We start from the raw sequence: 12202 nt of genomic DNA, 5'->3' as shown, positions 1-12202 counted from the left end.
GAAAATGAACTGGGCCTCCATCCAGCTATACATTCTTCCTATCACAGGACTTTATTTTGTTCTTTCTCACCTACAGCACATTGCTCTTCTGTTCTCTTTTGTTAGTGCCTACATAATCATCAGAGAATCCTTTTTCTGACTTCACTAATTCCATCTTTCCTGTTAATCCTAGACACCATCTAATTCTGTTATAGGACCTACCACAGCTTTACATTTATTTGTGTATTTAATGTGACTGTCTTACTAGACTATAAACTTTTTGAAGGGAAGTTCTGTGTTTCTTTTTCTTTACCTTTATATTCCTGGTATGTAACATAGTGCCAGAGTCATACTAGACACTCCATAAATATTGGTTGAATTAATGAATACATTTGAAATACCAGCAAAGAATGTAAATAAGCAGTTCACCAAAGGGGAAATACAAATGCCAGTAAATATATCTAAATATTTTCAGTCTCATGTGTAATCAGGAAATATAAATTAAAGCAGTGACAAAATGTTTTATTTTCATGATGTTGGGAAAATTTTTTAAAAATTGTTAATTTCAACTATTTAAGTGCACATCTGTTAAGAGAATAGTATTAAATGAAGGTATGAACCAGACATACTGTGGAATATTTTTCAGGTGTTAGAAGGGAAGAGTTACATTATACTTCATTTAGAATAATCTCATTAATTTGTGCTTTACAAAAAGAACCCCTAAAGTGATAGTGTGTATATGTTTACACACATATAAATTTATGGCAGAGGTATTGGGAAGATTTTTGCCCTACTTTTGATAGTGTTTATCTCTGGGGGAGGGAACATAATAGTAGGAAAGGTATAAAGGAGTTCTTTTTTGCCTCTGTGGACATGTACTTTTTGTTTAAACTTTTATAATTAGAATATTTTTATGTAGTCTAAATATGAAGGAGCTAAATTGGTTAGGAACATAAAGAAAAAGACCCATTCTTTATATAAGGAAAAATATAACCAGGGATACCCAAAGAAAATGGTTTAATCTAGAACTACAAGTAGTTCTCTATTGTTGGCACCTAAACTGTGATACAGGCAGGAAGAAGAAGGAGGCTGAAAAAGAAGACAAGGCCAGATCAATGAGGGCTGTACGTTATCTTTTCTCCTAGCATGGTAGAGCCATTCAGAAATTTTTTAAGTTAGAAATTGACTTGGGTAGGCCAGGCGCGGTGGCTCACACCTGTAATCCCAGCACTTTGGGAGGCCAAGGCGGGCAGATCACAAGGTCGGGAGATCAAGACCATCCTGGCTAACACGGTGAAACTCCGTGTCTACTAAAAATACAAAAAAAAAAAAAAATTAGCCGAACGTGGTGGCAGGCGCCTGTAGTCCCAGCTACTCGGGAGGCTGAGGCAAGAGAATGGCGTGAACCCCGGAGACGGAGCTTGCAGTGAGCTGAGATCGTGCCACTGCACTCCAGCCTGGGAGACAGAGCGAGACTCCGTCTCAAAAAAATAAAATAAAATAAAATAAATTGACTTAGGTAATAGTTGGTTAGTTACATCATTCAGTAGATGACTCTGGAAGATGTGCTGTTGACATGATTAAAGAGATTAATAACCTTTTTGTATATGAATCCCTTTGTCAGGTTTGATGAAGCCTATAGATACTTCCTTAGAATTGTGTTTTGGATGCTTAAAATAAAATACAGAGTACGCAGAAGCCAATTATATTGGAATGCACTTATCAAAATATTTAAGGAAACCAGTCCATATGGAGATAATGAAAAGTCTCAGTGGGGGTGGATCCTATGAGACTTTCTAATTATTATTAAAAATTCACATTTTTATGAAATACTTCCTAATTATTATTAAAAATTAACATTTTTGGATTGGTAAAGCAACGTGTACATTATAGAAAAATTAGGAAATATAAATATAAAAAAGAAACATGCTCTAGTTTTTTTTTTTTTTTTTGAAACAGTGTCTCGCTTTGTTGCCCAGGCTGGAGTGCAGTGGCATGATCTCAGCTCACTGCAAGCTCCACCTCCTGGGTTCTCGCCATTCTCCTGCCTCAGCCTCCTGAGTAGCTGGGACTACAGGCGCCCACCACCACGCCCAGCTAATTTTTTGTATTTTTAGTAGAGACAGGGTTTCACCATGTTAGGATGGTCTTGATCTCCTGACCTCGTGATCTGCCAGTCTTGGACTCCCAAAGTGCTGAGATTAGAGGCGTGAACCACTGCGCACGGCCTGATAGTTTTTTAAAATTTAAATAATGTGTAGACTGTCTTTTATTGCTGATTTATATAGGAACTTTCCTCACTGGTTATGCATTTAGTTTTATTTCAATGATAATATCTTTTGCTTAACTATTTTCTCTTTGGTTTTACAGGTTTTTGATTGGTCAGGGAGCACATGTAGGGGCTGTCAACAGTGAAGGAGACACACCTTTAGATATTGCGGAGGAGGAGGCAATGGAAGAGCTACTTCAAAATGAAGTTAATCGGCAAGGTAAAATAAAAAGCAACCTAAATGGAAAAAATGTTTTAGAAAGAATATGGTACTTTTCCAGCAAAAATATTTATTGACGTTGAAGGACAATCATAATTGAATGAAAAGAATGAACTCAGCTTGCAAAACAGTAGTACAGTATGATTCTGTTTTGTAGAATATTCTCAACTCTATCTTTTAAGTATTTTTAAAGTTAAATGTCAGAAACAGGATCAGGCATAAAATTATGTGGAAGTAAAAGTTTTGAAGCAAAATAATGCAGGCAAAGGGGATAGAAAGTGCACAGGGTAAGTGGCACATTGCAAAGTTAAATAGTGTGGTCAGGAAGGCTCACTGATAAGGGGTCATTTAAGCTGTGATGTGAATACAATGAGGGAATGAGTCATGTTGATCTGGGGAAAGAGCCTTCCAGACAAGGGGAGCAATGAATACGAATGGGAGGGTGTCTTGTATATGCAGAGAAGCAGCATGTAAACTAGCATGACTGGAGAGGCATTGCAGAGGAAGAGGCAGGTAGGAGGTGAGGTCACAGAAGTAGCAGGAGGTCATATCACATAAGGCTTTGTGAGTCATTGGGAAGACTTTGGCTTTTAACCTGAGGGAAATAGGAAGCCAATGGAGGGATTGAGGCAGAGGACTGACATGATTTGATACAGTTTTAGAAAGGATCTCTCTGGCTCTTGTGTTGAAAATAGATTGTAGGGAGACAAGGACAGAAGTAGGAGAAGGGTTAGGAAATAATTGCCATAATCCAGACGAAACAAGGTGATTTATTTTTGACTGGTAGTAGATGAAGTGATGAGAAGAGGTTGGATTATGGGTATATTTTGAAGGTTTGGCCAAAAGAATTATTGAGTCATTAGCTAGAAGGTGTGAAAAAAAGAAGACTCTAAGATTTTTGGTTTGAACAAATGGATGGATGAAGTTCCTATTTGAGATGTGAAGATTATAAGAAGAGTAGGTTTTATAGGGAAATATTAGGGCTTCATTTTCAGGCATGTTAAATTTATTTTGCATGTTAGATATCCAAACTGTTGAATATGTGAGTCTGGAGTTACAAAATGGATATGTAAATTTGGGAGATGTTCATTTATAGATAGGAGTGATTGCTAGTGGGCACAGAGTTTCATCAGTCTTAAGAGTGATGAGTATTCTAAAGTTGAGTGTCATGATGGTTACACCACTCCTCACATTTACTAAAAAAACCATTTAATTCTACACTTTAAATGCTATGTAGATGCTGTGAATTATATCTTAATAAAGCTGTGTATGTGTATATATATGTATGTATATATAAAACATGATCCAGGCCGGGTGCGATGGCTCATTCCTGTAATCCCAGCACTTTGGGAGGCCGAGGCGGGCGGATCACGAGGTCAGGAGTTTGAGACCAGCCTGACCAAGATGGTGCAACCCTCTCTATACTAAAAATACAAAAAATAGCTGGGTGTGGTGGTGTGCACCTGTAATCTCAGCTACTCAGGAGGCTGAGGCAGGAGAATTGCTTGAACCGGGAGGCAGAGGTTGCAGTGAGCCAAGATTGCACCACTGTACTCCAGCCTTGGTGACAGAGTGAGACTCTGTCTAAACAAAAAAAAAAAAAAAAAAAAAAAGATCCAGATCCAGCAACTCCTCTTCTAGAAATTTACCCAAAAGATTTTTTTTTTCTTTTTTGAGACAGAGTGTTGCTCTGTCACCCAGGCTGGAGTGCAGTGGCGCAATCTGGGTTCACTGCAACCTCTGCCTCTCGGATTCAGGCGATTCTCCTTGCCTCAGCCTCCCGAGTAGCTGGGATTACAGGCACCTGCCACCGTGCCTGGCTAATATTTTTGTATTTTTAGTAGAGATGAGGTTTCACCATGTTAGCCAGGCTGGTCTCTACCTCCTGTCCTCAGGTGATCCTCCACCTGGGCCTCCCAAAGTGCTGGGATTATAGGCATAAGCCAGCACTCCCAGCCTACCCAAAACAATTTAAAACAACTCAACTCTTTGAATAATTTGTACAAACATGGGTGTACAAATTATTCATATTAGCCAAAAGATGAAAGCAAACCCTGTGTCCATTGATGGATGAATAAATAAAATGTGGAATATACATACAGTGAAATATTATTCAGCCTTAAGGAAGGAAATCCAACATACGCTACAACATGAAGGACTTTATGGTAAGTGACATAAGCCAGTGACCAAAAAAAAATAGAAAAACAAATGATTCTACATATATGAGGTACCTAGAATAGTCAGATTCATAGAGAAAATAGAATGATGGCTGTCAGGAGCTGGAAGGAGGGGAGAAAAGGGAGTTGTTGTTTAATGGGCAGAGTTGTTCTTTTGCAAGATGAAAAGAGCTCTGTGTATGTGTTACACAACAGTGTGAATGTACTTAAGAACTGTAAACTTAAAAATAGTTAAGACCTGTAATCCCAGCTAAGTGGGGAGGATCGCTTTAGCCCGGGAGTTCGAGGCTGCAGTGATCTGATCACATCACTGTGCTTAAACCTGGGTGACAGAGTGAGACCCTTTCTGAAAACAAAAAAAAGGTTGAGATGGTAAATATTATTTTTATGTTTATTTTACTATAATTAAAAATTAATGTGTATATGTGTGATTACTTCTTCAGTACCTTTGGGCAGGACACACACACACACACAAAATGCCACATGTGATTTTTGTTATATTCTATTATCTTTAGGCAGTGATCAAACAGGCATTATTAGAGCTGTGTTTTACTGAGCTCAAATGATAGAGGAATGGTATGAAATATTGATGTAGAGGGCTGACTCCTACTGAAATGTGCTTCATCAGAAAAAGAAACTAAGGATTTGATAGGAATAGGAGGTAAATAAATTCCATGAAAGGAGATTTTTATTCCTTGGGATTAGGAAAACTCCTAATGACTGCAGGTTTGTTTTGTTTGTTTGTTTTGAGACAGACTGGAGTGCAGTGACACAATCATGGCTCACTACAGCCTCAACCTCCCAGACCCAAGCGATCCTCCCACCTCAGCCTCTTGAGGAGCTGGGACTGTAGGCGCATGCCACCTCACCTGGCTAATATTTGTATTTTTAATAGAGACAGGGTTTCACTGTGTTGGTCAGACTGGTCTTGAACTCCTAAACTCAAGCAATCCACCTTCCTTGGCCTCCCAAAGTTCTGATATTACAGGCATGAGCAACTGCATCTAGCCAACTGTGGGTTTGTTTTAAAAAATATATCTTTTTTTAAATTTTTTTTTGAGATGGAATCTCGCTCTGTTGCCCAGGCTGGAGTGCAGTGGCCGGATCTCAGTTCACTGCAAGCTCCGCCTCCCGGGTTCACGCCATTCTCCTGCCTCAGCCTCCCACGTAGCTGGGACTACAGGCGCCTGCCATCTCACCCAGCTAGTTTTTTTGTAATTTTTTAGTAGAGACGGGGTTTCACCGTGGTAGCCAGGATAGTCTCGATCTCCTGACCTCGTGATCCGCCCGTCTCGGCCTCCCAAAGTGCTAGGATTACAGGTTTGAGCCACCGCGCCCGGCCAAAATAAAATATCTTAAGCACGAAAACTGAGAAAATAAATACCTAAAATAGAAGTGAGGTGTTATAAAAAGTGATTGAAGATAACTAGAGCCTAAGAAAAACAAGAAGTGCAATAGAAAAGTGGTTATAAACTGGAGCCTGAATAAGCACACACTAGAGCTTTCAATAGCCATGTTCTAGATAGACAAGTGTTTTAGAGTCATGGGATATTCTAGAGTAGAATAAACTAAAGAATAGGTATAAAGCATCACAACCTAGCAAGAAGAATTTACTGCCCATTTTGCTGTGATGAGTGCTTAGATAGCTCAGATAACAGTTTCCTGTCAAACAATGGTAATTATTTAAAGTAAACGTTAAGGGCTCCCATTTTTTATCTGATATTAGCAATTGTTATGAACTAGAAAAGGCATGGAGTTGTACTGAAAATTTCTTGCATTTGGTTTCCTTCTATATAAGGGAAATTGTTAGCATGACTGTAAGCAGGGCTGATTTTAGTTTAAGTGATTCATTTAGTATTGATTAATGTGCCAGCAAATGTTCTATGTGCTGGGTGTTAACAATAAAAAAAAACAAGACTATCCTTCTTAAGGGTTTCATAGTCTAACAGAAGTGTCAAACGAAGAGAGCTTCATAATACAGTGTGCTATGTATTAAAATATATAGGAACATAATGTTGTGAGAGAATAGAAAAAGCTGTAGTGAGGAAAGGTTTCAGAGTTACGATATTTAGAGGGAGTTTGCTTGGCAATAAGGGAACTGGTAGACACAAAAGATGGGGTATCAAAATGTGCAAAGAAAAGGAATTGGAAGGCCAAGCATAGTGACTCATGCCTATAATTCCATTGCTTTTGGGGGCTGAGGTGAGAGGCTTGCTTGAGGCCAGTAGTACAAGGTTACTGTGAGCTACGATCACATCACTGCACTCCAGCCTGGACAATGTTTTTTTTGAAAAACAAGAAACAAAAAAAACAGGAATTGGAGACATCCATAGCATATGTGGACTGGAAGATACATTCATTGGGACTGGAATTGAGATGCAAAGTCAGGGTGAGATTTGTAGGAGATGAGGCCTGAAAAGATAGGTCAGAGCCAGATAGTGAAGGATATCTATTTTGTAGGCATTACGTAGATGCAACAAAGATCTCCAAGCAATAAATTAATCTGATTGGATTTGGTTTTTAGTATAAAACTGATGGCAACTTGGAGGATGAAGTAGAATGTAGGATATATGGTGACATGCATTCCTTGAAGAAGATTCTCAAATTAGTCCAGGTGAAAGATGAAAGGAGCCAAAACCTGTTACATTTTAAATGAAGAACAAGGCTGTCTTGAAGAAATGTTGAAGTAAAATTAGAACAGTTTGGTGAAGAATTGAATGCAGATATGAAGAAAGAATTAAGACGAACTCACTGAAGTTTCCAGTTGAAGAAGTGATTATTAGATGAGTTCACGTGGGAAAGTGTGAGATGAGACAGAAACAGACTGAGGATATATTGGGTTTGTAGTACCAAAGGACATCTAGATGACAGTGGTTGGTGCATTGTTAGAACTTAGGATATGTGAAGATGTGAAAAGTAAATCTAGGAGAACCGTAAGAAGGGGGAGTTTTGAGAACTAGTAGATGAGATGACCCTGGAGATGAAAAGCTAAGTGCTAACACTAATAATAGTAGTAATGAGAGTAGCTAACTGTTATTAAATGCTTATTATATGCCAGGCATTGAGCAAAGAGCTTCACATGCATTTCTTCATTTCATACTCATAGCAATTCTGTGAGGTTTATACTACTGTTACCCCATTTCCAGATGAGAAAATTGAGGCTTAGTGATTTACCCAAGATCATACAGGTAGGAAGTGTTTGTCCTAAACAGTATGACAGATATCTTGAGCCCACATTCTGTACCACTGTACCATACTGCATTTTATTTAAAATATCTCCTAGAAAATGCTTCATGATGTTCATTTGATACATGTAATGGGAATGCATAAATTTATATAGCATATCTTAATTCCAAAGAAACAGAAGTATAGGGGCATCTCTTAACAGATTTTAATAATTATAAAAAAGCACCCTAAATATATCTCTAGTTGTATTAGTCCATTTTCATGATGCTGTGAAGAAATACCCAAGACTGGATAATTTGTAAAGGAAAGAGATTTAATTGACTTATAGTTCCACAGGGCTGGGGAGGCCTCAGGAAACTTATAATCATGCAGTCATGACAGAAGAGAAAGCAAACACATCAGGAAACTTACAATCATGCAGTCTTGACAGATGGGAAAGCAAACACATCCTTCTTCACATGATGGCAGGAGAGAGAAGTGCCAAGCAAAATCCCTTATAAAACTATCAGATCTTGTGGGAACTCACTCACTATCACAAGAACAGCAGCACTGGGGATAACTGCCCCCATGATTCAGTTACCTCACATGGAGTCCGTCCCACGACTTGTGGGGATTGTGGGAACTACAATTCAAGATGAGATTTAGTTGGGAACACAGCCAAGTCATATCATTCCACTCCTGGCCCCTTCCAAATCTCACGTCCTCACATTTCAAAACACAATCATGCCTTCCCAACAGTCCCCCATAGTCTTAACTCATTCCAACATTAACCCAAAAGTCCAATCCAAAGTCTCATCCAGGACAAGGCAAGTCCCTTCTGCCTGTGAGCCTGTAAAATCAAAAGCAAGTTAGTTACTTCCTAGATACAGTGGCGGGTACAGGCATTGGGTAAATATACCTGTTCCAAATGGGATAAATTGGCCAAAACAAAGGGGCTATAGGCCCCATGCAAATCCGAAATCCAATAGGGCTGTTATTAAACATTAAAGTTCCAAAATAATCTCCTTTGACTTCATGTCTCACATCCAGGTCATGCTGATACAAGTGGTGGGCTCCCACAGTCTTGGACAGCTCTGCCCCTATAGCTTTGCAGGGTACAGCCCCACTCCTGGCTCCTTTCATGGGCCAGTGTGGAGTGTCTGTGGCTTTTCTAGGCACACAGTGCAAGCTGTCAGTGAATCTATCATTCTGGGGTCTGGAGGATGGTGGCCCTCTTCTCACAGCTGCACTAGGCAGTACCCCCATGGGGACTCTGTGTGGGGGCTCTGACCTCACGTTTCCCTTCCACACTGCCTTAGCAGAAGTTCTCCATGAGGGCTCCGCCTTTTCATCAGACTTCTGCCTGGACATCCAGGCCTTTCCATACATCTTCTGAAATCTAGGCAGAGGTTCCCAAACCTCAATTCTTGACTTCTGCACACCCACAGTCCCAATACCACATGGAAGCCACAAAGGCTTGGGGCTTGCATCCTCTGAAGCAATGGCCTGAACTGTACATTGGCCCCTTTTAGCCAGGGCTGGAGTAGCTGGGACACAGGGCACCAAGTCCCAAGGCTGCACATAGCAAGAGGGCCTTGGACCCAGCCCAGGAAACCATTTTTCCCTCCCAGGCCTCCAGGCCTGTGATGGGAAGGACTGCTGAGAAAGTCTCTGACATGCCCTGGGGACCTTTTCCCCTTTGTCTTGGCAATTAACGTTTGGTTCCTTGTTACTTATGCAAATTTCTGCAGCCAACTTGAATTTCTTCCCAGAAAATTGGGTTTTCTTTTCTGTCATGTTATCAGGCTGCAAAGTTTTTCATACTTTTGTGCTCTGCTTCCTTTTGAACACTTTGCTGCTTAGAAATTTCTTTCATCAGATACCGTAAATTACCTCCCTCAAGTTCAGAGTTCCACAGATCTCTAGGGCAGAAGCAGAATGCCACTAGTCTTTATGCCAAAGCATAACAATAGTGACCTTTGCCTCAGTTCCCAACAAGTTTCTCATCTCCATCTGAGACCACTTCAGCCTGGACTTCATTGTCCATATCACTATCAGCATTTTTGTCAAAGCCATTCAATAAGTCTCTAGGCAGTTTCAGACTTTCCTACATCTTCCTGTCTTCCTCTGAGCCCTCTAAACTGTTCCAGCCTCTGCCTGTTTACCCAGTTTCAAAATTGCTTCCACATTTTTTTGGGTATCTTTACAACAGTGCCCCACTACCCAGTACCAAATTACTGTATTAGTCCATTCTCATGCTGCTATGAAAAAGTACCTGAGAGTGGGTAATTTATAAAGGAAAGACATCTGACTCACAGTTGCACATGGCTGGGGGTCCTCAGGAAACTCACAATCATAGTGAAAGGGGAAGCACAATCATAGTGGAAGGAGAAGCAAACATGTCCTTCTTCACATGGCGGCTGGAGAGAGAAGTGCCAAACAGAGGAAAAAGCCCCTTAAACCATGAGATCTCGTGAGAACTCACTCACTATCACAAGACCACTAGCATGGGGGTAACCATCCCCATTATTTAGTTACCTCCCACTGGGTCCTTCCCACCACACGTAGGGCTTATGGGAACTACAATTCGAGATGAGATTTGGGTGGGAACACAGCCAAACCGTATCATTAGTAGTGGTAACATTTCTCAAATTATCCAGGGATGAAAATTGTTATTCAATATTTTTAAGTTTTTTAATCATTCTTTTGGCTTTTCTTATTCTAGTACATTTGGTCAGTAGCTAGTTATGCTTAAGTAAATTGCCTTTGAAAGTAGTAATCAATGAACAGTAGCTGTAATTATTTTCTTTATTTAGCTAGGGACACATTAATTTTTGAATCTGTTAGCTGACTAAATTCCAATCTATTTTTATTTATTTTAATCTAAGATATTTGGCTGTATTTTAATTTAATATTTACTGCTCTTAAATCATAGTGACAAATGTTAGTCTGATCACTTTGTTATACCCAACTTAGTTTTATTATATACTGTTTTCATTGTTTAAAAACCTTGCAGTTATATAGTAGGTGGGTTAGGACTGGTTAAATGCATTATAAGATTTTTTTTCTTTTAAAACAGAAATCAAGAAGAGAGAAGCAGAATCATAGACTTTTCAAAGGAAAGTCTGATAATGATAATTAACACCTTAGTTCTTATTCCTGATCTAAACACTTTACATGTATTAATTAATTTAGTTTTCAGAACAACCCTATGGGATAGAATGGGAATGTCATCATTCTCATCTTACAGATGAAACCAGAGCATAGCATAGATTGTCTTGCCTGAGGTAGTACAGGTAGTACAGCTAGTAAGTGGTGGATCAGAGATTCAAATCCAGCCAGTCTCGGTTCAGTATCTGTTTTCTTAACCTATCTTACTAATATCCAAAGAAGCTATGGCTTTCTCAGGATCACTAGCTAGTTAGTCAAAGCACTGAAATTAGAAAGCAAGTCTCCTAATACATAGTACAATTAGATTGTTTTTTGTTTCTTCTTCAAGTTTTTGATGAGCTAAGCAGGGTCTACATACTCTAATCGGTAGTATTGCAAAATTTAAGAATAAAAGGAAGGTTTTTCTTTTCTAATTTAATTTTCTTAAGCATAAGGAATTGCCCTTCACGTTAACTTTACACTTGGATTGTTTTTATATATGAATCAGTTACAAGCATGATTTGGAAGCTAAAGAAGGTAATTGTTTTGTCATTAGATAAAGATAGCATGAAATTAGATAAATAGAAAAGAAGTAGTTTTTTTTTTTTAACTTGAAGTTCAAAGGAAACAGAATAGTAAAAGACAATAAAGATCATGATGTTTAAAACTATAATGAAAGGAGGGATAAAAATAATAAAATGCTACCTGTTTTAAAAGCCAGTAAGAGAATAACACATTAAAAAAGCAAATCTGAGATAAATCACTTAATAGAAAGGTTATTAACGTTAGGCATATCTTAAATGGACTGATTATCTTTTGGTAGGAAATTTTTGATATATGTAAAACTGCTTTACTATAGAAATGGTGGCATTTGGTTTTTATAAAAATTATAATAGGTTCTGTTCATTACATACATAGTTTATACAATTTATTGTTTTCATAAGGTCTGTTTGGAAAATCTTACTGCAAGTTTCTTTCAAATGCAGTAATGAGATACTATAATCTCTAGTTTGAAGATGACTTTTCCTATACTTGTGTTATCTTGGAGTTTTAAAAATATTTCTGAATTATTGTCTGCTTTTTAAAAGCTGAGCTTCAGTTGAGTAATGAGCAATTTAGTTGTCTTGAAAAAAAATGGTAATGTGCTAATAAGCAGGCAGAATAAAGATACAGTTCAGGTAGAGGTAGCTGTCATGACAACACGGACCATGATGTACTTGGGGACCTATGTGGAGGTCTAAA

At 38.7% G+C, this 12202-nt stretch overlaps 1 protein-coding gene across 21 annotated transcripts in view; it reads left to right on the top strand.

The window, feature by feature from the left end:
- The window catches only part of PPP1R12A (protein phosphatase 1 regulatory subunit 12A), a 161906-nt gene that overhangs the window by 87108 nt on the left and 62596 nt on the right, over positions 1–12202 (top strand). For all 21 annotated transcript variants that reach the window (XM_005571627.4, XM_074007474.1, XM_074007479.1 and 18 more), the window contains exon 3: positions 2350–2468. In XM_005571627.4, the coding sequence (XP_005571684.1) occupies positions 2350–2468 (119 nt within the window). The remainder of the gene's footprint in view (positions 1–2349; positions 2469–12202) is intronic.

Source organism: Macaca fascicularis, chromosome 11 (assembly GCF_037993035.2).
Source record: "Macaca fascicularis isolate 582-1 chromosome 11, T2T-MFA8v1.1".
In the NCBI taxonomy this organism is placed as follows: Eukaryota; Metazoa; Chordata; class Mammalia; order Primates; family Cercopithecidae; genus Macaca; species Macaca fascicularis.
The sequence above is the reverse complement of the archived record's forward strand: the minus strand, read 5'-3'. Positions and strand labels throughout refer to the sequence as shown.